This window comes from Anoplophora glabripennis, unplaced genomic scaffold (assembly GCF_000390285.2).
Source record: "Anoplophora glabripennis isolate ALB-LARVAE unplaced genomic scaffold, Agla_2.0 scaffold576, whole genome shotgun sequence".
Classification (NCBI taxonomy): domain Eukaryota; kingdom Metazoa; phylum Arthropoda; class Insecta; order Coleoptera; family Cerambycidae; genus Anoplophora; species Anoplophora glabripennis.
In genome coordinates, this window is record NW_019416659.1 from 287608 (window position 1) to 314125 (window position 26518).

Consider the following 26518-nt stretch of genomic DNA (forward strand, 5'->3'; position numbering starts at 1 on the left):
TCAGAGGATGATGATAACGCAACATTCGAATCATTAATAGACTTTGTTTCAAAACAATGCGATGCACAAGATACTACAAAATTGTCATTTAATACAATATCACAAAGCGTTGTTAGACAAGGTTATGTCCACAATAATTCAACAAAACAAAGAACTAAAAATACATCTTCATTTTTTAGTAATAAAGCTAATAAAATTCAGTGTTTCTTATGTCGTAAATCTGATCATAACTTATACCAGTGTTCAAATTTTCACGCAAAATCTCCGCATGAGAGGTTTAATTTTTCTAAACAAAACAATTTGTGTTTAAATTGTTTAAGTTCGCAACACGGCATAAAGAATTGTAAGTCGTCATCTAGCTGTCGTAAGTGTAATTTGCGACATCATACGCTGCTTCATCTGTCTCGCGAAAATAATCAATCAGAAAATGATTCTGGTAACGCTTCTGATATTTCTAGGCCAACGCAAATTAGTAACTCAAACGATAATTCACCTGTGGCCTGTTCATCGCAATCTAACAATTTTTGTGGTATAATTTCTTCTGCTACTAATGTTTTACTNGCACTTCATAAAATTTGTAAAGCCAACTGCAGACGACCTATGCTTGATTTTGATGGATAACCATAAAACGCATATTACAGTTGAAGTTGTCATGTTAGCAAAGGAAAATCATATAATTATACTTACATTTCCCCCACATTGTAGTCATCGACTACAACCTTTAGATGTTTCTGTATATGGGCCCTTTAAAACCAGATATAAAACGACAATGAATTCTTGGATGTTGTCAAACCCAGGAAAAACCGTAACTATTTATGAAGTGGCCCCATTTGCTAACGAGGCTTTTCTTCATGCATTTTCACCAGCAAACATAACAAAGGCATTTTTAGCAACCAGAATACATCCATTCAATAGAAATATCTTTTCTGAGGATGATTTCTTGTCTTCATATGTGTCAGATCGGCCGGATCCAATCACTTTAGACTACTTCGAAAATTACTATAACTCCCGAACAACTAAGGCCATATCCTAGGGCACCTCCAAAGAAAAACATCCAGCGGGGACCTCGTAAGGGAAAAACGACAGTAATCATTGACACACCAGAAAAAGACAAACTTTTAAAAGAAAAAGAAGCGGCACTAAAAAAAAGGTCAAATCCAAAAGTATCTACGGCTACAAAAAAACGAATAAAAACCCTAATTAAAGAGTCCTCAAGTTCAGAAGACTCGGAAAATTTGTCCATACACGATTCAAGTGATGACGATTTGCCATTACAGCAGTCTACTGATGAACTTCCTCGAGGTCAATATTTCCGAATTCCAAAATTAAAATCCAAACCAAAGGAAAACAAAGAACCCAACACTCAAAACAAAGACGACAATAACGCTGTATGCGTTTGTTGCAAGAAAGCATACAAGTGTAGCGTGACAGACTGGTTACAGTGTTTCATATGCTCTTCATGGACACATGAAACTTGTGGTATTAAGGGTATTCGAAATTTTTATTGTAATAACTGTTCCTAAGATAATTTCTGTTTAAATAAAAATATTTGAAGTAATTAATATCGTTTAATGCGAATGCAATTTTCAAAACCACCACTGTCCTTTCCAAAACCACCACTGTCCATTTCAATACATCGATGTTTTGAAATGGACGAAAGCTACTTTTTCCAAATTTAAATATTACTCAGACTATAAGCTTGCCTATATTTTTTTAATAGTTAATTTTAGAAGCATATTAATAGAGCTTTCCACTTATGCAGTTTTAAATAATTTCATAGCGTAAAAGATTTTAATTTCATTATTTTTAATAAAGTGTCCACTTCATCCCGGTTCTCCCCTACTCAAAATAGGCATTCCTTGGTCAAAGTGTATTGGTTTATGCACAAATGGAGCGAAAGCTATATCAGGAAAATTGACAGGACTAGCAGCAAAAATAAAGAAAGTTGCTCCTGAATGTCGAAGTACACATTGTGTAATCCACCAGAAAGCATTAGCTGCTCAAGGCATGCCGGAAAATCTGACCTCCGTTTTATCAGATGCTGTGAAAGTTATTAACATCATAATGGGTAGGGCTCTTAATTCAAGATTATTCTCCTTGATATGTGAAGATATGGGTGGCAAGTTCAAAACTCTTCTTGGCATACAGAAGTGAGATGGTTATATCGTGGGAAAATTTTCACCCGTCTGTTCGAACTGAAGTCAGAAGTTCTAATGCTTCCAACTGAAAAAAGTAGTGACATGAAAAATTTGTTCTGTGATGAAGAATGGTTGTCAAGATTGGCATATCTAGCTGACATTTTTGATAGACTCAACACGCTGAACGTGAATCTTCAGGGAGCAAATACAACACCCTTCACAGCCAATGACAAAATAAACTCTTTCAAGAAAAAGTTGGTCCTTTTATGTTCGCCAGATGTGTTTGTTGATATAATTCTGCACTTGGAGGCTCTTCAAGAAAGTTTTAATAAATATTTCTTATTATTAATTGGATTATTCCAAACTTGACTGGATCAGAAATCCTTTTGCAGGAAGCTCACAAAATGAGTTGCAGAAAAAATTTATATATTTAACAGAAGACAGTTACGTTTTTTTGGTTGTTTGTTTGTACTAATCATATAACATGTTTTTGTATAGATATGAGTATTAAATAAAACTGTAATGTGCATTGTTTTATTTTTCTTTTATTATTATGTTATTGAAAACTAAAGGAAAAGTGAATGAATAATTAAATATAAAGTTTTATTACTTATTTAATAAAAATAAAATAAATAATGGACATGTTAGAAAATATGTTTAAAACCTTCAGGTGTTACGCAGTTGCTAGAACGTTGGGAACCCCTGGTTTAGGGCGTTTCAGGAAAAATATCGTAATTCAAAAATTACATACAGATATTACTATCAAACGTTTAAAAGATTTCAAATACAAGCTTTCGTCATCCACGTTCTGATACGTGTGCCGCCTGCGATCTTTTGAATAACAAAATAAAAGCGAATCCTAATAATCATGAAACAAAAACTAAACTGTTTGAATTCAAATGTGACTAACCGCCACACAGCGCGAGGCGGATGGATTCCGAACGTGCTTTCATAAGGTTTGTTCCAACACCTCCGAAAATTGTTCATTGTACGGTCACGCTCAGGCGCAGTACATAATACGCGTTCCAACCGAGAGCAGACGATTAATTGAACGATCCCTTTTGGCGTTCCAACCAATCTTGTGACTGCTCCTGAACGGTTTCTGTACCGTAATTTCGATCCCTGCCAAAAGTGGAAATCGTGTGGACTGACTTGCGCACTTGCCGCATTTTAGTCCTATGATTGATGATAAGTAACCTCAAAATTTTATTTTAGTTATTGTTTGAGTTATTAAAAAAAACATTTAATTGAATTTTCAAATGAGTGACCTAGGAGACAGTGACTTTTTATCAGAAATTGAAACAAGTGAAGATGATTTAGAATTGGTTTTAGAGGAACCAAGAATGAAGAACCAACATTATTTAGGTAAATAATTATTATTAACGGATTAAAGCGGAAGTTGTTACTTGTATTGTTTCATCTAAACTTTTGAAGAAAAGTAAATTTATAATTTCTTTTCTAATTTCCAGAAGAGATAGTTCCTCAATATTCCGATGCAGTTTTTTCGAATANTCTAGATTTCCCTTGATACCTTCCGATTCTATAGCATGTCATTATTTCTGATGGGGCAATAGTGACATTAAGTTTATTTTGAAATAAACGAATTATTTTATCTTCAACCTCTTCATAGTTTTCACTTTCGGTTTCACCAACACCATAAACTATTAAATTGTTTCTCTTAGCATTCTGTTCTAATTTATCAACTCTTTCGTTTATTTCATGTATATTTCCAGTATTTGACTTTATTTCATTTACCATAAGCTTAACTGTATCTTCTATCTTATTTAATTTCATGTCTATTTGCTTACCAATCAGTTCCGATTGTTGTTTGCATATCTTCGTAATTAACTCTTCACTAATATAATTCTCAGATTGCACTTGCACTTGCTGTCGTGTTTTTGACATCTTTATCGTTCTGGTACAGCTAAACTTCAGATACTATATTAACAACAAATTGCTTGTTTAGAAATTAATTATTCTTTCACTTCATTTGCACTAACAACACAGTTATGACTTCTTGGCTGTTTGTTAACTTAATGTAGATGTTACTGTATAACCATGTATGCCATGTATGCCTTAATAAGTAATTCTCTGGGACCTGGCACAAAACGCGACTAGCCGCTGACAGTATACATACTTCTCTCCATACTTTTGTGCATTAGAATATAAATTCGGTACAAGAGCTTGTAAAAAATACAGTGGCGTAGGTTTTTTTATAAAAAGGGGTGACCCTATCCAGTTGTACACCACTGGTTGGACCTTTAGGGCTCATATTTTAGGGAATTTCAAGGCCTACTATCATACATTATCTGTACTAAATTATATTGAAATCGGTTGATGGATTCCGGAGATATAAACAAAAAATCAATTTTTTTTAACAACTTCAACACCCTGTATCTCCAAAAGGAGGCCGTTCCGGACCTATGTTTATAATGCAAACACCCACTATTTTAAAGAGATCTATCTACCCTCGAAGTTTCCTGCATAAAATTCGGACTACCCTGTATAGGTCATCAGACTGCTAGTTTCCGGGATGTGGCAGACCGTTTTGATATAACCATAAGTTCAGTAAACAGAGTGATACGTCGGGTAACTTATTTTTAGAGCAATTTATCGCCAGAAATCATAAAGTGGCCAAGCAATGCTGAAAAACATGAAAATGAGGAATATTTCCGAGATAATGGATTTCCAAACATTATAGATGGAACCCATATTAAAATTGATAAGCCTGAGACCGATCCAGATTCATATATAAATAGGAAAGGGTACTACTCAATTCAGGTAGGCATAATTTTTACTTCATCCAAAATGATTAGCAAGGTTCAATTTTTAGGTATAAGTATTATATCTATTTTTTAAAGTGTTTGTTATGTTTTTACTTTGTTATAAAAATGTCCCAATACAAAAAAGACGTATTCAGTAAGTAGGTTTAAAAATTAAAAAAAAACTGAAGCAAAGCTGCGGGTGAGTTTCTAGTTTCTTATTTTAACTATATAGGAGATGCAAGCTGTATGTGACCACAAGCAAAAGATACTCAATGTTTTCATTGGATATCCGGGTTCAGTACATGACAGTAGAGTGTTCAGGAACTCGCTTTTGTGCAACAATCTAGAGCAAATAAATATGTGGACGATATTTCCTGTTGGGAGACAGTGGATATCCTCTACAAAATAATTTGTTAATTCCATATAAAGACAGAGGAAACCTTAACAGGAGAGACAACAAAATTATAATGTAAAGCTAGCAAAGAATCGTTACGTGATAGAACATTGCTTTGGAATTCTGAAACAAAAATTCCGGCAAATGTATCATGTAAAGTTACGACATACCGTTTATCGTACATTTTATTAGAGCTTATTATTCTTCACAATATAGCACAAAATAACAACTTTGTATTGGATAATGAACCAGAGCCCGGTTTACCCAACGACAACTTACCAGACCAAGAAAATGATATTGACGATGATGAAGAATTTGATGGAGCTCAAGCTTAAGAGAAAGAGTTGCAAATACTTTACAAATGTAAAACTTTATAAATAAATCGTTTATTACATTAACTTTAAAGTTTATTTTTAGAATTTAATTTGAATCACTGCACTGATACTTGCACTTTTTTTCTTTTAGGATATTGTTTCTTTCTTGAATTAACTCATTTCTCATGTCAATTTGTTCTAGTTTTTTTCTTTCAATATCCAATCTTTCATCATAATAAGTTTTTCTATCCAACCGAATTCTTTCGATAGTGCTTGACCTGTGTAATAATGTTTTATTTTAAAGGCCTTGCTTTAGGGGTTTCAACACTGTCTCTGTTCTCTTCTGTACCACTTTCTTCAATATTTTCTTTGGCTTGTTGTAATGAGTCATCTATTGTATCGAAAGCCAAAAATTTCTTCCATTTCGGCTTGGTACTCAAAATATTTGCGTCCTCTACCTAAAATAGGATGGATTGATAAAAAAGTTGTTTTAAAGAAAAAGTAAACAGTTGTCATGATACAAATTTTATTTCTTTTCCAATTTTGGATAATTTGTTTGCATTTTGTAGTTGCCCCAGTTACATAAAATTTAAATTAGAAAATCATGTTTTTTACTTAAAACTTACCAGTTTTGTTGTTATCGTCCACAAATTTTTTGTAATTTCTTTCTAGAACCCTCCATTGGTTCAAACAATTGTTGGGGGTCACATATACTTCTAGTTTTTGTAGCTATTCAGCAATCCTTTGTCACAACGTTTTGAACGTTCTAACTTGAAGAGTCCCTACTATTTTTCTGTACTTAGAATACAAATCAATTAGTAACCTTGAATTGTTTTCGGTCTATTTATAATCTGATTTATTTAAATCATTTTCTGGTATTATCGTAAGAACTTGTGTAGCATTTGAAGTCGAAGGCCCTGAAGAAGTTGTTGAATTTTTATTCAATACAATGTACTCCTGCATATCTAAAATCAAAAATAAATTATTTATCTTGTTAGGTATAACTGTTGTATACAGAAAAAGCAAGCTAGGATTATTAGTTAAACTAAAAGAAGAGCATATTTATGATAATATTTATCAGCTGGAAACTTTTTTAATAGGAATATACGCATATTTTAATATTGTACTTACCTAAATAGATATTATTCATGTTTTTTTTTCACAAATTATGGAAACTGAAAAATATTTTTCGGTACTTTAAACAAAATTATTGTGGTTAGGCAATTTGACAATTAAACTGACAGCCATTCAATGCGGGCAGAAAACTATCACAGAACCGTTCCAACTTCGTGTCATTTTCAGACCAACATAAAACAGTACAAAGTTGACGCCTGCGCGCTTAATCGATCTGAACAGTTCTGAAACCGTTTCATGGCGATACAAAAACTGTGTGTTGGAACAAACCTATAGCTGAGCCGCGAGGCCACAGTCGCCAGTTCCTGAGACAGCGTCCAGTAAGAACGCTCCTTCGTTTCATGCACTACGTATATTACATATTACCAGTTACTACCAATAAAAAAAATTTTGTGGTTCAACGTTAGCAGTTTCTGAACCAGACCTACAGTCCACAGCAACCTATCCCAAATTAACACATATATCATCGCCAAGCCGAAAACGCGAGAAAAGTAATGAAGGAAGATCACGAAAGGTCACAATATCCTACTAGTGATAACTGTACGATTTCGATAGATCTACAGCAAGTGTTTTCTCTTCCCGCTCTGAGGCATAATAATAATATGTTGTTTAGAGCGCATGAAAATATGTTTTCTTTATATATATCCGCGGTTGTCATAAACAAAAAAAAAGTTGAGTTGTTGAAATTGAACAAAAACCCACACGTCAAGAAAAGTCATCGAAAAGTGTCCCCTCGCTGTTTCTGCTAGTTGAAAGAGTCCGCTCCAGCTATTGTTCTGTTCTCGCTGCCCCGCTGTATCTGCTTCATTGGAAGACCCGCTAGATTGGTGAAGGAGGAACTTTTGAGGGTGAGTTCAATTTCAGCATAACCGCATAACCGCTTCCATCTATACCGCACATTTGTTGGACCTCCAAGTCGGATTAATAATTTCAATATTGTATTTTCATTCGCTGACATTCTGCCTATTTTCTTGGTTAAATATTTATTTATTTAATAATTAAATATATTCGCATATAAATTTATATCACTTAAAGACTTTTTGAGGTCGTATTTCTAACGCTAATCATACGATACATTAGCATTACTTTGCTGTTCTCTGAAAATTTTATAGGTATTTTATTTTTCTTTTTTTGACATATCAGGATATAAATTTGACATTAGTAAATATGGCTAGTACAACTAATAAAATAAAGCAGTCTAAAGCTCTTCGACAAATGTCGATTAATCAAGTAAATGAATTGAAAGAATTTGCTGATAGAGCCGCGGCGGATGATGCATCGCGAGTGCAATTTCAAATGTTGTTTACTCAAATTGGAGCGATTTCATCTGATTTCAAAATTCATCATCAAAATTTATTATCACTCATGGCATTACAAGATCAAGATATTGATTTAGAGGAAGAAATCAGAAAACGGTTTGAATTTGATTATTCCTATATTTGCGCAATTAATTATTCGCTCGTTGAAAACCAACAAGTAAAGACTGCACCGGAGGAGGCAGTTAGTTATAGTAAAACTAATGTAAAGTTACCGAAGGTCGAAATCCCAAAATTTTCCGGTGACGTTACTACATTTAGAGCGTTTATAGGAATGTTTAATTCAATTGTACATCACAATAAATCGATTTCTAAAATAGAAAAGTTTAATTATTTGATCTCCTGTTTAACTGGTCCTCCTTTAGCTCTCGTACAACGCATAAAATTATCAGCAGAAAATTATGACACTGCTTACGATTCATTACTTAAACGCTATAATAAAAAGAGAATTATTGCCTTTGCTCACTTGCAAGCCATGGACGATGCTCCATTTGTTTCAAACTCTAAACATTATTCTGACTTAACAAATTTGTTAGACACCTTTACTGAAAATCTAGCTGCTCTAAAAAATATGGAATATCCTGTAGAAGATTTGGATTTTCTATTATTTTATATGTCTGCAAAACATCTTGATCAGGACACTATGACACGTTATCAACTAAAAATATTGTCAGAGGATGATGATAACGCAACATTCGAATCATTAATAGACTTTGTTTCAAAACAATGCGATGCACAAGATACTACAAAATTGTCATTTAATACAAGATCACAAAGCGTTGTTAGACAAGGTTATGTCCACAATAATTCAACAAAACAAAGAACTAAAAATACATCTTCATTTTTTAGTAATAAAGTTAATAAAATTCAGTGTTTCTTATGTCGTAAATCTGATCATAACTTATACCAGTGTTCAAATTTTCACGCAAAATCTCCGCATGAGAGGTTTAATTTTTCTAAACAAAACAATTTGTGTTTAAATTGTTTAAGTTCGTAACACGGCATAAAGAATTGTAAGTCTTCATCTAGCTGTCATAAGTGTAATTTGCGACATCATACGCTGCTTCATCTGTCTCGCGAAAATAATCAATCAGAAAATGATTCTGGTAACGCTTCTGATATTTCTAGGCCAACGCAAATTAATAGCTCAATCGATAATTCACCTGTCGCCTGTTCATCACAATCTAATAATTTTTGTGGTATAATTTCCTCTGCTACTACTACTAAATTGCGGTTCACAAACCAGCTATATTTCTCAAAAATGTTTTAGCCGGCTAGGCTTATTCCGCTTTAATTGTTCACTCTCTATACGAGGTTTAAGTTCAATGAATGAAACTACTTCTCGCGGCGCAGTAACCTGTAGTATGAAGCCTGTTGGAAAAAATACGCCTAACATTAATGTAGATGCAATTATTTTGCCCAAATTATGCACGGATATGCCAACCGCTACAATATATAATAAAAATTGGTCCCATATAACTAATATTAACTTAGCAGATCCTCGGTTTTATCAAGCTGATAGTATTGATTTATTATTAGGTGCTGACGTTTTTCCAAATATATTACAACATGGACGTATAGTCGGCAATCCTGATGAACCAATCGCTATTAACACTATATTTGGATGGGTTCTAATGGGAAAATTTAAATCTAACGATACTCCAAGTGTCAACACAACTTCGCTTTTCTCATTAGCTACTGATAGTGATTTGCTTACATTAGATAACAATATAAAAAGCTTTTGGGAGTTAGAGGAAATTCCTTCGTTGAAATTTGTGTCGCCTGAAGACGAATTATGCGAAAATATTTTTAAGAAAACACATTTTAGAACTGAATCAGGTAGATATAGTGTAGAATTACCCTTTAAAAATTTAGAGCCTCATTATGACTTCAATAATTCTAGATCACTAGCATTGCGCCGATTTCTTTCACTAGAACAGCGTTTACTTACAACTCCAGATATTTATAAACAGTATTCTGAGTTTATACAAGAATATTTAGATTCCGATTACTTGGAGCCAGTTCATGAAGACGCAAATCTAAAGAATATTTTTTATATTCCGCATCACTGTGTTTTCAAACAAGATAACACTAAAACAAAACTGAGGGTTGTTTTTGATGCCTCGGCAAAAACTTCTAACGGTTCGCTAAATGATTCACTTTTACCTGGCCCTAAATTACAAAAGGATCTTATTGGTATTCTTTTGAATTTTAGACTACATTCTGTAGTATTTACCAGTGATATTAAAAGTATATTTACACAAATTTTGGTAGCAGAAAAGCATCAAAATTATCAACGCATGTTATGGAGATTTTCACCTAACGACCCGGTTTCAGATTTTCGTTAAAAAGAGTAACTTTTGGATTATCTTGTTCGCCTCATCTCGCAAATCGCACTATTATTCAGTTAGCTCTAGATGAAAACTCTAAATTTCCACTAGTTTCTAAAGTTTTACAGAATGACAGGGTGTAATTCTCTACATGAGGCAAAAATTATACGCGACCAACTTATAAATTTGTTAAAATCTGGTGGTTTTAAACTTAGAAAATGGACCAGTAATTTACCTGAATTTTTATTAGACTTGCCGGAGTCACATATTCAACTTCAGTCTGTTTCATTTGACGCCGAATCGCATGCAACTATAAAAATTTTGGGTTTGCAGTGGCAATCTTCTTCAGATAACTGTTATAAACTTTCAGAAAACAAATGTACCAAACGTATGATTCTTTCAGACATTGCTCGTATATTTGACCCTTTATACGATTCTTAACTTCAGTAACATTTTTCGCTAAACATTTTATTCAACAACTATGGAGTCTTGGACTTGATTGGGACTCGCAACCTCCGACTTCAATTTGCAATAATTGGCTACAATACAAGTCCGAACTTAATTTATTGTCAAAATTTAATATGCCACCACGTATATTACCAGATAAATATCAATCATGTGAATTACATTCATTTTGTGACGCTTCTGAAAAGAGTTTCGCTGGTATTATTTATTTCCGAGTACAACAAAATAATAGTTTTCAAACATATTTCATAACCGCTAAATCAAAAGTCGCACCCTTAAAAAAATCTCATTACTTCGCTTGGAACTTTCAGCTGCTTTTTTACTCGCGAAACTAATATCGTTTGTTTTAAATACTTTTCAAAACAAATTAATATTTTCTGAAATCTTCGCATATACAGATTCTACTATCGCTTTACAGTGGATACAGTCCTCTCCACATAGATGGAAAACCTTCGTTGCCAATCGTGTATCTCAAATACAAGATTTGGTATCACCCGCTCACTGGTATCATATTAAGTCTGCCGACAACCCCGCCGACTGTGCTTCCCGAGGACTTTTACCATGAGAGTTATTAAAAAATCGGTTATGGTGGGCAGGTCCGGACTGGTTAAAATGTTCACAACACCTAAAAATTGTAATCATTCCGATGCAGTGCCAATTGTTCTCTCTGAGGAGAGAAAAATCACTATACATACATTTATACAATCCAATTTTATCACTACTTTACTAGAAAACTATTCTTCGCTGCCAAAAATCAAAAGAATTCTTGCTTATGTAATTCGCTTCATTTTTAACTGTCGCCATAGAACCGCAAAGAAAACTGGCTTTCTTAACATATATGAATTGAAGGAAGCACTTTATTTATGCGTTAAAAATGAACAATATTTTCATTTCGCAGAAGAAATTTCTAAATTACAAAAAGGCCAGCTTGTATCAAAATTGTTTAGAAAATTAAATGTTTTTATTGACGACAAAGGTATCTTACGAGTCGGTGGTCGGCTTTATAATTCTAAACTAACTTATGATCAAAAACATCCCGCTATTTTACCAGTAATAGTCGATTAACAGATTTAATCATAGAAGATTTCCATATAACTTACTTACATCCAGGTGTACAGACATTACAGTTTTTATTATTACAACATTTTTGGATCTTATCTCAAAAACGCGCTATTCGAAAAATAGTTACAAATTGTCAAAAATGTTGGAGATTAGCACCAAAAACCTTTCAACCACCGATGGGAAATTTACCAGAGCTGCGCATTAGTAAGGTTAAGCCATTTTCTTGCGTTGGATTAGATTATGCAGGACCTTTTTTAACTACGTTAGGTAAAGTTCGTGGAGCTAAAAGTTTTAAATCATATATATGTGTGTTTGTCTATTTCGCTACAAAAGCCATACACTTAGAACTTGCATCCGATCTAAGTAGTGAAGCCTTTATTGCAGCTTTTTTCACAAATCTTTGACCCGTTAGGACTTGTTGGCCCGGTCGTAGTCACAGCTAAAATTATTTTGCAACAACTTTGGCATCTCAAGTTGGATTGGGACGAAGCCATACCCATTGATTTGTATACTACTTGGTTTAAATTTTACAATGAAATTCATTCACTAAATAATTTAAAAATACCTAGACACGTCATTTGTTCAGATTCAATTTCTATACAATTACATACCTTTTGCGACGCATCAGAACAAGCTTACGGCACTTGTGTCTACATACGTTGTACCGACGCAAGCAACAATTATTTTGCAAGGCTTTTATGTGCAAAATCTCGCGTTGCACCATTAAAAAGAATATCTTTACCACGTTTAGAGTTGTGCGGCGCTCTATTAGCTGCTCAATTAACGCACAAGGTAATTAATTCCATTAATATTAAATTTGACAGAATCATTTTTTGGTGCGATTCCACTATTACGTTGGCATGGATTGCAGGTGAGCCAAGTCAGTGGAATACATTCATAGCAAATCGCGTTTCAGACAACCAGGAATTAACTGATCAATATCAATGGAGACATATTAAATCTGAGGAAAATCCTTCAGACATTATTTCGAGACGAGCAATACCGCAACATTTAGCCAGTTCTAAATTATGGTCGCATGGCCCTCATTGGTTGACTTTAAGCGAGGAATCATGGGCCTATCCAAACGCATCGTCTTCTGTCAATATACCAGAAAGAAAGACTCCTAAAGTTTCATTAACTAATAACAACACCAAAATCAACATTTTTGACACATTTTCATCACTCACAACTTCGCAGAAAGTAGTAGCGTGGTGCTTTCGCTTTAGACATAACACTACTGGTCTTGCAAAAAATAAAATAACAGGCCCTTTATCGATAAATGAGTTGAAGTCTGCTACATATAAGTTGATAAGCATAGTTCAATCTAATGAATTCGCAGCTGAAATCAAATCGTTATCACATTCAAATTCAGTCGATCCTAAATGCAAATTAATTTGTCTAAATCCATTTTTAGATGACAAGGGAATTCGCGTCGGTAGAAGACTAAAGTTGTCTGAATTGCCCTACAGTAGTAAATATCCGATAGTATTACCAAATCGGCATCCCTTTACACGTTTGTTAATTTTACACGAACATCAGACACCTTCACAGTAGAATGCAAGCTACTTTGTATGATATTAGGTCAAAATATTGGATTTTAAACGGTCGAAGCACAGTTCGCGGCATTTTAAAACCTTGCATCATATGTTTCAAGGCCAAACCTATTGACACGTTTCATCAAATGGGTAATTTACCTCTAGCAAGATTAAAACCCAGTAGGCCTTTTTCTACCACAGGTATGGATTTTGCTGGGCCGTTTTTTAATTAAAGATGGCAAATATTGAAATCGAAAGATCGTTAAGTGTTACCTGTTAAGTGTTTCAAGGCGTGGTTTATGCAAAGCAATTTATACCGACAAATGCCACCAATTTCGTTGACGCAAACAACGAATTAAAACTTTTGCTTTCTGACTTACATAAAAATTCAAAATTTCGAGAATTCATTATTCAAAATGCTAGATCATGGAACTTCATTCCACCTAGATTACCACATTTCGGGGGTATTTGGAAGGCCGCAGTGAAGTCGGCAAAATACCATCTCCAACGAATATTCAATAAGTAATTTTTAACTTTCGAAGAATTTTATACAGTATTGACGCAAGTGGAAGCTGTGTTAAATTCTCGCCCTCTAACCCCATTGTCAAATGACTCCAATGATTTCCTATATCTCACACCTGGTCATTTCCTTATCGGCGAACCGCTCACAGCTCTTCCTCAAGATGACGTCACGGACACTCCATGTAACAGATTATCACGGTACAAACATTTACAGCAATTGTTTCAACACTTTTGGGCGCGATGGTCCAATGAATACTTGAATTCCTTACACCAACACACCAAATGGAAGTTGCAGGTCGGTGGAGTTCAAGTAGGAGCCATGGTTCTGCCGAAAGATGAGCACGCTCCACCTCTACAGTGGAAATGGGACGTGTGTGCAATCTTTCCTGACCAATATGGCGTTACTCGCGTAGTGGACGTTAAAACCGCTAGTGGTATAGTGCGACGAGGTGTTGCTAACATTTGTGTCTTACCTATTGACCCTTAAGTATTGCATGTTAATTATTCATATCATCTAAATATTTAAATATGTATTTTTGTTGAAAGAGCGTAGCCTTTCAAGGCCGCCGGTATGTTCTGTACTTTTGTTTACACATCCAATGTATTGGATGTTCCGTGATCTTACGCATGTGCGAGAGGTTCAAGCATTGTATGTCCAGTACTCTCCAAGCCATGCGAGAGGTCACACCTATCTACGAGTCATTAAAGGTGTTGTTGTATTATTAGGAAAATTTCAATAAAATTAAATATCAAATACATGCAGAAGCTCCTAACGATCCAAGCTCTCAGTACAGAATGCAGCAGTTCGTTACCGCGCTCGAGGGTATATGTGGGGCTATATAAATATGGCCACGCCCCCGACCAATCAGACCGCTTTGCACGCTTCTTCTCCCGCCGAAAGTAAATAAAAACCGGAAAAATAACGACGGAAGAGTCAGTCGATGAAGTCCGTACATGAAGTCAGTCGATCAAGTTAGTCGATCGAGCTCAGTCTAGAACAGTTGTCAGCCATCATCAATTAATCATTTCTAGCATCGGTTGAACGGCCAGCACGGGATAAACTCAAATCCCAAATTTCGTGGATAATATCTTGACTAAATTTGATTTTTCTTTTGTTGAGCTTCAAATAAAGCATAGCGTTAGGTTAGGTGAGGTTAATAATAATAAATAATAAATAATAATAAATAAATAATAATAAAAATAGAGGACGAAAAGATGACAAGCCTCTTCGAGGAGAGATATCCGGAGTTGTTGGAAATCGATGGCAAAATGGGAACCGTAATATCAACAAAGAAGATAATGGATGATACTGAAACCCATAGGATGAAGAAAAGGTGGATCACAAAGGTGAATCTAATAAATGACGCAGATGACTGGTTTGAGTCCCTGAAGGCGCTGAAAGAAAAAATGATAGAAGGTGATAGGAAAAAGATTGCCATTTACCCACCAATGACTGACAACGAAGGCAAAAACACACGGAAGAAAGCAGAATGTATTTTCAGGAACACAAATATCAAGTGTATTATATATTTACCCAAGGAAGAGGGCAAAATAAAGACGACTGGGGGGGAGGAAGCCCGCACAACGGAAGGAAAGGGACACGGAGGCTATTATTATTAAGAAAGGTAGTCAGACGAACGCAGAACTATTAAAAAAAGTTAAGGAGAGGATTGACCCAGAGCCGAACCTGGTTGAAAAAATTAGAACTATCAGGGAATCAAAAAGTGGGGATCTACTTTTGGTGGTTAATAAAGATGACGGAAATACGACTAGGGAAATTAGGGAAAAGGTAGAAGAGGAGGACATAAGGACTGAGATAATAGGAGCCAGAAAGGAAAGGACGCTGTTCATAAAGGAAATTGATGGAATCACAACTAGGGAGGAAGTCGTGGAAAGGCTAAGCACAGAGCTGGAAATGTACAGAAAGGACTGCAAGATCGGTGAGCTGAGACCCTTCTACGGGAGGAACCAAGCGGTCACGGTGACTTTGGAGGAGAGTAAAGCGAAAAGACTGTTACAGAGAGGAAATATTAAGATAGACCTGAGCAATTGCTCGGTAAAGGAAAAAATAAATGTAATCCAGTGCTTCCGATGCTGGAAGTTTGGCCATCGACAGATGGATTGCAATGTTAGAGAGGCAAGGAGGGAAGTAATATGCAGAAGATGCGGGGAAGAGGGACATCTGGCAAGAGATTGCAGACAGGAGGCAATGAGTTGTCTAACGTGTGAAGAAAAGGGGCACATGGCAGGTTCGGGTACGTGCCCGCAATTTAGAAACGACCTGAGAAGGTCGAGGCTCCTAGCAAAAAAAAGAGAAGGTACTGATCCCTAGGAAATTAAAAAGGAATCTACACGGGCCAGTCAGTGCAAGTACGAATGTGATATTGTAAATAATCTGTGATATAGTATGTGATACGTTGGCAAAATTCTGTGATTTCTTCAGTATAATGATAAAGTTTTTGTATACAAATGCGGGAAGGGACAGGACGGTAATGGACCTCCTAGAACAGACAGTCTTAGAGCGTAACATAGATGTTCTAGCTGTGACGGAACCAAATAAAAATAGAGTTGAAGCCCAGGGGTGGATATCAGATAAGGATAAAGACGTAGCTCTTAGGTTCTGTAATGGGAGGATGAAGTTCAATGGTAAAGGTGGGGGCAATGGTTTTGCCTGGGCGCGATGCGGGGATATATATATATGGGGCGTTCCACGCCAAATCGGACGATTCGAAAAATTTTAATTTTCGATTTCCTTAATTTTTTTATATTTTTTAGTACCCCTCAAAAAAGCCTTTCTGGTAAATTTTCAGATTTTTTTGATTACTTGTTCAAAAGATATAAAATTTTCAAAAAAACGCTCTTTTTTTGGTTTTTTGATCATAACTTTCTTAATAATGGTCCAAATTAAAGCTTTTTTTTATAAAAATATTTGTTTTTAGATGGCCTTTACAGATAAAAATACAAAAGAAATATTCAAAGTGTTTTTGATTAAGATTTTTAAGTTTAAAATTTTAAATCGTGTTTTTGAAAGTGAGTGTATCTTTCGATTTTTGTGAAAATTTTCTATTTCAAACTACTATTCTTTTAACAACTTTTAGGACCGGTCCGGTCGTGGGCCCTCCATAATTACTATTTTTTTTTNCCTGAGCAACTGCTTAGTTAAAGAAAGAGTTAACGTGAACCAATGCTTTAGATGCTGGAAGTTTGGCCATCGGCAGATGGAATGCAAGATAAAGGAAGCTAGACGGGAAGTAACGTGTAGAAGATGCGGAGAAGAGGGTCACTTGGCAAGGGACTGCAGGCAGGAGACCACGAGCTGCTTAACGTGCGAAGGAAAGGGGCATATGGCAGGATCAGGTACATGCCCGGAATTCAGAAACGCCCTGAGAAGGACGAGACTTCTGTTAAAGAAGAAGAGGAGATACTGATACGACCAGTCTTCTTCGTTAGACAGACAAGGTAAAAATAACGGCTATTTATCTATTATTTGTTTATTTATTTATCGTAGTCATATAGTATTATAGTTTTACTTATGGAAAGTATTAAGTTTTTGTATACAAATGCGGGAAGAGATAGGACAGTAATGGACCTCCTAGAACAGACAGTCTTAGAGCGGAACATAGATATTCTAGCTGTGACGGAACCAAATAAAAATAGAGTTGGAACCCAGGGATGGATAACAGATAAGGATAAAGACGTAGCTCTTAGGTTCTGTAATGGGAGGATGAAGTTCAATGGTAAAGGTGGGGGCAATGGTTTTGCCTGGGCGCGATGCGGGGATATATATATATACACCTGCTATTTCAGCCCTAATAAGGAACAGGAGGCTTTTGAGATATTCCTCCGGTCGGTAGATAGAGATATCAGGGAGAGGACTCCAGAAAAAATCTTGATTGTAGGGGACTTCAATGCTAAGTCTCCTACATGGGGGGCGCCTAGAGCAGACCTAAGGGGAAACTCTATAGAGGAATGGATTGCTGAAAAAGATCTAAATGTGGTAAATAATGGAAAACCTACTTTTGAAAGAAATGGTAGCGTTAGCCATATAGATATTACGTTGTGTAGTAGAAACCTACGAGACAAAATAACGAACTGGGATGTAGACGAGGAGGAAAACCTGAGTCTCCACAAAAATATTCTTTTTGAAGTATCTAGGAGTAAACCAAGGTACGGGATATTAAGGACAGGAAGAGGGTTTGGATGGCACTTCAATACACCACTATTGGAGAGAGCTAAGGAAAAACTGGCCGAAAGTTTTAATAGAATTATACCAAGCACGATGACACTAGAGGAATTCCAAAGAGTACTCACAGACGTCTGCGAGGCTACGTTCCCGAAACGAATAAAGAGAAGGGGACGAAGCGCTAAATACTGGTGGAACGATGAAATAGCCGAGAAGAGACGGGTGTGTATCAGACTGAGAAGGGAGGTTACCAGAACCGCCAAAAGGAGAAGCCAAGAGGACGTCGATCTGAAAAGAGAGGAGTACAAGCAGGGTAGGAGACAGTTAAAACAAATGATCTTGAAAGCAAAAGAGAAATGTTGGAAGGGCCTGCTGGACGAACTAAATGAAAACGTGTGGGGGGATGCATATAAAATTGCAGTTAAAAGGGTGGGAGGAAGACAACCGCCACAGATAGACGAACGAAAGAGGATGGAAATTGCGAAGAGCCTTTTCCCGGAAGCGGCTAATATAACTTGGACAAAAAGAAGATGCACTGCAGAGGAAGTCCCCCCTTTTGGAACGGAGGAACTGCAAAGAGCTGTAGATAAATATTAAAAATGAAAAAGGCTCCAGGTTTGGACGGGATGACCCCGGAATTCGTCAGGTTGGTGGTGAGGGTGTTTCGGGAACATATGGTGGAACTCTACAATAGGATGCTAAGGGACTCGTACTTCCCGGATATTTGGAAAGAGGCGAAACTAGTATTAATAGAGAAGGGCAAATCGAACGAACAGGGAGAGGCACTATAAAGGCCGATCTGTCTGCTGAGTATAGTAGGGAAACTATACGAAAGACTATTAAATAATAGATTGCTAGAGGAAATAGAAAGGAAGGGAAGCCTATCACATAGGCAATACGGATTCAGGAAAGGCAAAAGTACCTTAGACGCACTGGAACAGGTGAAGGGGATTACAAAATATGTAAACAGCGGCGCCTATAGGACAAAAGAATGCTGTGTAATGGTCACTTTAGATATTCAAAATGCATTCAACACGGTAAACTGGGAAGGGATTGTAGCGGTCCTGGAGGAATGGGAAATTAGCAGATACTTAATTGAGGTGGTTAACAGTTATCTGGATAATAGAATTATATGGGTGAACGAAGACGAAAGGATTAATATGAAAATGGGAGTACCACAAGGGTCGGTTCTGGGGCCGACACTCTGGAATCTATTTTATGACGGGGTCTTGAACATACAGCAGCCAGAGACAGTAACAGCAATAGGATACGCCGACGACCTTGCGATCGTGGTGAGCGGAAGAAGTGAGGAAGATATACAGAGGGGAGTCAGGATCGCGACACACAATATTAGGGAGTGGCTACAAGAAAGAGGCTTAAACCTAGCTGCCGAAAAAACGGAAGCAGTGTGGTTAGTTGGAAGGAGGAAGATTAAAGAATTGCGTCTGGACATCGCAGGTGTAAGCATCACAACGACGGAAGCCGTCAAATATCTGGGGGTCACCTTAGGTCGAAATATGAATATGAAACATCATATTAGGGGTATAGAAGAGAGAGCGGGTAAAACGACACGAAATATGTATGGACTACTTCCAAACGTTGGGGGTCCCTTTAGGAAGAGGAAGCTCTTAGCCACGGTGGTGTACTCCAAAATCCTATACGCGGCTCCGATATGGGGAGGTGCGATGGGATATAGTAAATATAGGAAGATTTTGGAAAGTATCCAAAGAAGACTAACTATAAGGGTGGCTAGCGCGTATAGGATTGCGTCGACGGAAGCGTTACAGGTGATCGCAGGGGACATTCCCGTGGACCTGAAAGTTAAGAAGAGAGTTATGAGGAGGGAAACGCCAGAAAGACCAGGAGCGGAAATAACAACAACCATCCTCAACGAGTGGCAAGAAAGGTGGAGCAGATACACCGGAAGGGCTAGATGGACGAAAAGGTTGATCCCGGACCTGAGACTCTGGATAAATAGAAAATACGGGGAAACAAACTAATTTATAACACAAGTGTTAACGGGCCACGGATCTTTCAGAGCAAACCTGTATAGATTCAAGGTGGCGGATAGCGATGGTTGTGTCTATCGCCAGATGGTGGATACCGTGGAGCATACGGTTTTTGTTTGTGAAAGATGGGCCAGGGAAAGAGAGGAAATTAACCTGATAGCGGGGGTCGAGTTGACCCCGGATAATCTAGTCGTAAATCTAATAGAAGAAGGAGCAAGGGGTGAGGAGTTAAGCCGGAAATTAAGCCAAATTATGCGGAACAAGGAGATAGAAGAGAGGAGATTGCCGAACGGGGCAAACTAAGGAGAAAAAGTGGACTTGAAGTAATACCTGAAGGTAGTCCCAAGTCCTACTTTAGGGAAAACAAGGGGGAGGGGTTGTAGTGGGTAGAAGTCCCACAGTCCCCTGCGCAATCAACATCATCGCGCAGGAAAAAAGTTAGGTTAGGTTATAATTGTACTGTAGAGTTAGTCCTGTTCCAGCATTCCGACCGACCAGACGTGCCCAGGAAGAGAAGTGAATCAAGGTTTAGGGAACATAGGTAAAGACTTGGCTGCTGTCCGCTTGTACTAATCATATCTTGCCTTTTCAGTTATCCGCCGTACCACGACAAGGAAAGGTGCACTGTTGTCTCTGTCCGGTGCACTGGACCTAAACTGCGAGTTCGGCTTATAGGATGCTGTCTCCCCCTTTTTCTGTCCTATGAGTTGAAACGCAGGTCGTACCGAACCGCCGAAATACGACAAGGAAGGGTGCATTGTTGTCACTGTCCGGTGCATTCGACCTAACTGCGCGCTCTGCTGATAGAATGTCGTGTCCCATTTCCTTTCTGTTCTATGAGTGGAGACGCAGGTCGTAGTTAATCTTGTTTCTCTTTCAGGTACGACGTGGTTGGGTGTACTGTTGTCTCTTTCCGGTACACTTAACCTAACTGCGCGTTCGGCTGATAGGATGTTGTCATCCTTTCCTCCCTTTCTGTCCTATGAGTTGAAACGCAGGTCGTAACTAATCCATCTTTCTTTCAGAGATTTTCTGCCAGCCGCCTGCCAGGATTGAGGAGCCCCGCTGTTACTGTTTTATTGCTTTTGTGTAAAGATAGTAGCCAAGTCTAGTCTATAGTTATTGATTGTAGCTTTGCTTTGCTAGATCGCTTCCTTCTTTCTGGTATCTGCACTACCGCTTACCGCCTTAACCGTTCCGCTAGCTCTGCTGTGCTTTGCTTTCGTCAGGTCACCGCTTAACACCGCACCGCCGTTACCGTTTTCCGTAGTCACCCTGTATATAACCATAACCGTTTAGCAATAGAGTAGAATAGTGTAAATAGGTAGAATTGGACTATAAATAAATGTAAATATTATACCAATTTGTGGCCTTTTATTCCTGTGTGAAGTCTAACTCTCTCTAGACCCTCTGGACATACCGTGTCTTCACTGTAGCCGCCCGTGTAGTGGTGTTTCTGCACTATAAACGGAAACTGGCGCCCGAGGAAACCGTCGCCGCTCAGGCGTCATAGTGACGAACGACGAAAATACCACACGTCACAAATTTGGCGCCAGAGCAGGGACCAAAAAGAAAGATTTAGTGAAGATTTGGAGATTCCGATCATTTCCGAACCGTTCCGAACCCGGCAGAAGACGTCATACGCAGTCAAAGCTGGTCCACCCAGCCAGCCGGAGACCTGCACACCATCTTCTGGGACAACGATAGCAACCTCGTGTTGTTCCCTAGCCGATATTCCCCTGCCGCCCGACCGCCAGATAACCACCGTTCCGACTCCGGCTCCGACACCACCGGCCACGAAGAGTCGCCAACCTCCGACTCCTACCGCCTCCCTGACTGACCAGATAGGCAAATACATGAACTCCCGGGAATGGGATGACGCCCTGTACCTCCCGTTGGCGTACCCCCGACAGAAAGGTGGCGGTACCGATGTCAAACCGGGGACGGAAGAACCAGATGGGTGACCGTGTAGCCCCGGGAAAAATAACACCCGAAAAACAATTATATTTTTCATTATCCGTCCTTTCGCATTGTTAATTATTGTAGCTTACAACAGAAATAAAAGTTTATTTTCTATAAAAGATGATTTTTTATTTTCGAGGCCGAAATCTTCTTTCAGATGGAGGCACCGAATCTTGAGCTACATGTGTCCCAGGCCGACCAGGACCTAGTCTTATTGGCGCTGGAAGACGCGCTGCAGGAAGATACCGACCAACCCGGACCGTCACGGAACATCTCCGAGGAAATCTCGACCCAATCTGCCCAGGAACTATCCCACACCGTCCCTATGGAATGGAAATTGCCGAACTCCCCCACCGAAACGCCGCTCATACTAACGCCACAGGCACAACCCGATTTGGGTATTCAACCCATCTCTTTCCAAGCAGCTACCGTGGTTACTGACTCATTAGAAGTAACCTCCGAAATAATCCACCAAGTCCAGGCCAAGTGGGAGGATCTGCAAATGACTTCGCCACCAACAAGCCGAGATTGTCCACTTTACTTACCAGTGGATCGTTGGGAGTTATGTTGGCGATGCGGCTATCCTGGCCATTCCTGCCAAACCTGTACCCGGACACGCCGCTTGTTTTGTTCCCGATGTGGACGATATGGATATTTCGCACATGCGAAAACCGCCCGCATGCCATCACCAGCAGAAGCCGCCTGTCCGTGACTCCTCGACACCGATCACGTTCACTTCCCGGACACCAGACTGCATCAAGAGGAGTGCAAGTTTATTTCCCGGACGTTTTCCGCCTAACCGAAACCGCTTCCAAGAGCATCCAATGCAACTTGCTGCCCTAAAAACAGAAACCCGTCCCGACCAGAACGACCGTTTTGTTTGATTTTGTTTTTATTTTTCTTTTCTAGGGTAAAATACTGTTCAGCACTGAAAGCTGTAGAGGATAAATTATCTTGGTTTATATAGAATCTTTTTTCCGAAATTAGTTTTTGTTTTTGTAAAAGGCGAACAGATCCCCAAATAAAGTTTACTAACCTGTGTGGGGTATGCGCCTTGTAAGCTAGTGGGTTTTTTGAGAAAAAAAAATAATTTCATTTTTATTTTTTTAGCGGAAGTAAGAGGGGGTGTAACGAAGTGATTTTCCGACACCCCACATTTGGTTTGTTTTTATTAAATTTAATTAATAAATATAGTTTACCGCACCGGCATTGTTATTGGCATTTCAAACGCCGTCCGTCACCGCGCAGCGCCAAGCCGATGGCCTGAAAATTCACACCGCGTACGCCAGTCTTCGACCTGCCAGAGTAGGGAACAGTCGTGCCGAGCTCCAGCCTGCCGTCTAGCTAGCAATACGTCACCACCACCTGAGTAAGATTTTTACAAGTCCGTCTTAGGAGAGCTACGCAGTCGCTGCCGAAGCATCGCCAGGGCTTAGGAATTAAGCCGCCGCAAGAGTTTTAGTCGACCACGAGGCATCGCAGAGTCCAGTCGAGCCGTCAGCCATTCCAGTAAGCCGCCGTCAGCAGTACAGTTGACCACGAGGCATCGTAGAGACCAGTCGAGCCGTCAGCCGTTCCAGTAAGACCTACGTCACCAATAAGGAATTGGTAAGATTTCACTAAGTCCAGTCTGAGGAAACTGCGCAGCCGCCGGGATTCGCCGTACGAATATAGCAGACAGGCTGTATTCAAAGGATTAGTCTACCAGGAGCCGTCGTCGCATCCAGTCGAGCCGCCAGCCGCCCTTCCCGAAGATACGTCACCGCTGGAAGTAGGTGAGAATTCTACAAGTCCAGTTTAGACGAACTGCGCAGCCGCCAATCCAAGACGAGGGACTTAGAAAATAAACGAATTTGGAGAAGTCAGTTCATCTCCAGCCGCCGCCAACACCAGTCCAGTCCGAAGACCGCCGAAGTAAGTTAGGTACCGCGCATATTCAATGCGCAAGTCTCTTGAGGTGACAAGAGACCTGACGAGGTAATTGTACTGCAGAGTTAGTCCTGTTCCAGCGTTCCGACCGACCAGACGTGCCCAGGAAAGAAGTGAGTCAAAGTTAGGGAACATAGGTAAAGACTTGGCCGCTGTCCGTTTGTATTAATCATAGCTTCTCTTTTCAGTATCCGCCGTACCACGACAAGGAAAGGTGCACTGTTGTCTCTGTCCGGTGCACTGGACCTAAACTGCGAGTTCGGCTTATAGGATGTTGTCTCCCCCTTTTTCTGTCCTATGAGTTGAAACGCAGGTCGTACCGAACCGCCGACATACGACAAGGAAGGGTGCATTGTTGTCACTGTCCGATGCATTCGACCTAACTGCGCGCTCTGCTGATAGAATGTCGTGTCCCATTTCCTTTCTGTTCTATGAGTGGAGACGCAGGTCGTAGTTAATCTCGTTTCTCTTTCAGGTACGACGTGGTTGGGTGTACTGTTGTCTCTTTCCGGTACACTTAACCTAACTGCGCGTTCGGCTGATAGGATGTTGTCATCCTTTCCTCCCTTTCTGTCCTATGAGTTGAAACGCAGGTCGTAACTAATCAATCTTTCTTTCAGAGATTTTCTGCCAGCCGCCTACCAGGATTGAGGAGCCCCGCTGTTACTGTTTTATTACTTGTTTGTAAAGATAGTAGCCAAGTCTAGTCTATAGTTATTGTTTGTAGCTTTGCTTTGCTGTATCGCTTCCTTCTTTCTGGTATCTGCACTACCGCTTACCGCCTTAACCGTTCCGCTAGCTCTGCTGTGCTTTGCTTTCGTCAGGTCACCGCTTAACACCGCACCGCCATTTTACCGTTTTCCGTAGTCACCCTGTATATAACCGTCACCGTTTAGCTTTAGATTTAGATTAGCATAGTGTAAATAGGTAGAATTGGACTAAATAAATGTAAATATTTCCCAATTTGTGGCCTTTTATTCCTGTGTGAAGTCTAACTCTCTCTAGACCCTCTGGACATACCGTGTCTTCACTGTAGCCGCCCGCGTAGTGGTGTTTCTGCACTATAAACGGAAACTGGCGCCCGAGGTAACCGCCGCCGCTCAGGCGTCATCGTGACGAACGACGAAAATACCACGTCACAAATTTGTACTGGTGACGTAGGTCTTACTTGGAACGGCTGATGGCTCGACTGGTCTCTACGATGCCTCGTGGTCAACTGTACTGCTGACGACGGCTTACTGGAATGGCTGACGGCTCGACTGGACTCTGCGATGCCTCGTGGTCGACTAAAACTCTTGCGGCGGCTTAATTCCTAAGCCCTGGCGATGTTTCGGCAGCGACTGCGTAGCTCTCCTAAGACGGACTTATAAAAATCTTACTCAGGTGGTGGTGACCTATTGCTAGCTAGACGGCAAGCTGGAGCTCGGCACGACTGTTCCCTACGGTGGCAGGTCGAAGACTGGCGTACGCGGTGTGAATTTTCAGGCCATCGGCTTAGCGCTGCGCGGTGACGGACGGCGTTTGAAATGCCAATAACAATGCCGGTGCGGTAAACTATATTTATTAATTAAATTTAATAAAAACAAACCAAATGTGGGGTGTCGGAAAATCACTTCGTTACAAAATAATAAATTGCCCAATTGTTTGACACCAACTGGATGGAAATTGAAAGAAAAATTAAAAACATAATTTCACAATATCAACGTGAAAGGAGGAATTATAAAAAAAAATTAAAACATCTGGCTCGGATCAGCATTTCACACCTAAGTGGTTTGGTTACAATGCATTGTGTTTTATGCATGACAGAAAAAGCAGATCTATGGGGAATTTGAGGTAAGTTATTGTTTATTGTTTACTTAAATTTTAAGGGGTGTAGGTAATCACAAAAAACCAGTTACAAATTGCTAACATCAAACTATATTCCATGATTTTTATAATCGTCTGTATATTTACGCAGATTTTAATTGCCAGGGTACTTGTCCTTGGTCTGAAATAAAATATTCACAATATTCGTTTCTTATATTTTGTGCTTCTTGTAAAGATTTTCTTGCCACAGGCTTCAGAGGTAACATCGATTCAGTTTGTTGTGATTCATTCCTCTATGATCCATTTCTAATAGTTCCCGAATCTATATCTTCTTGTCAAATAACCCGGGTGGTGTATAATTATTGTTTGATTCGGCATTTCGGCGCAGGTAATTGTGTAATAAAACACAAGTTTGCACAATTTTTTCTACTTTTGATGGTTCTAGGAGTGTAGGTTTTCGGAGAATACGAAATACAGATGCCAATATACCAAACACATTTTCGACCATCCTTCTTGCTCGGCTCTGACGGTAATTAAATATGCGTTGCATAGATCCGCGTACCTGGTGTCCGTTTCATTATACGAGGTACGTCCAGAAAATAAGTTTCGTTTGGTAATAAAATTAAATTGTGTACAGATACAGAAAAAATATTT

At 38.8% G+C, this 26518-nt stretch overlaps 1 protein-coding gene and 1 pseudogene across 1 annotated transcript; both read left to right on the plus strand.

The window, feature by feature from the left end:
* Positions 1-3397: 3397 nt before the first annotated feature.
* Positions 3398-5632, plus strand: LOC111691809 (annotated as a pseudogene).
* An 11608-nt stretch (positions 5633-17240) lies between these two features.
* Positions 17241-18755, plus strand: LOC111691810. Its single transcript, XM_023455177.1, has 2 exons — positions 17241-17434; positions 17492-18755. Exons 1-2 carry the CDS (start codon positions 17241-17243, stop codon positions 18753-18755), a joined length of 1458 nt encoding a protein of 485 aa, XP_023310945.1.
* The last annotated feature ends 7763 nt before the right edge of the window (positions 18756-26518 follow it).

What these genes read in the sequence shown, in the direction of transcription:
- LOC111691810 (XM_023455177.1), top strand. Translation starts at nt 17,241, where the DNA reads ATGCGGAGAAGAGGGTCACTTGGCAAGGGACTGCAGGCAGGAGACCAC. An exon ending in TTCTTCGTTAGACAGACAAG is followed by an intron (nt 17,435 to 17,491) that starts GTAAAAATAACG and finishes GTAGTCATATAG; the next exon opens with TATTATAGTTTTACTTATGG.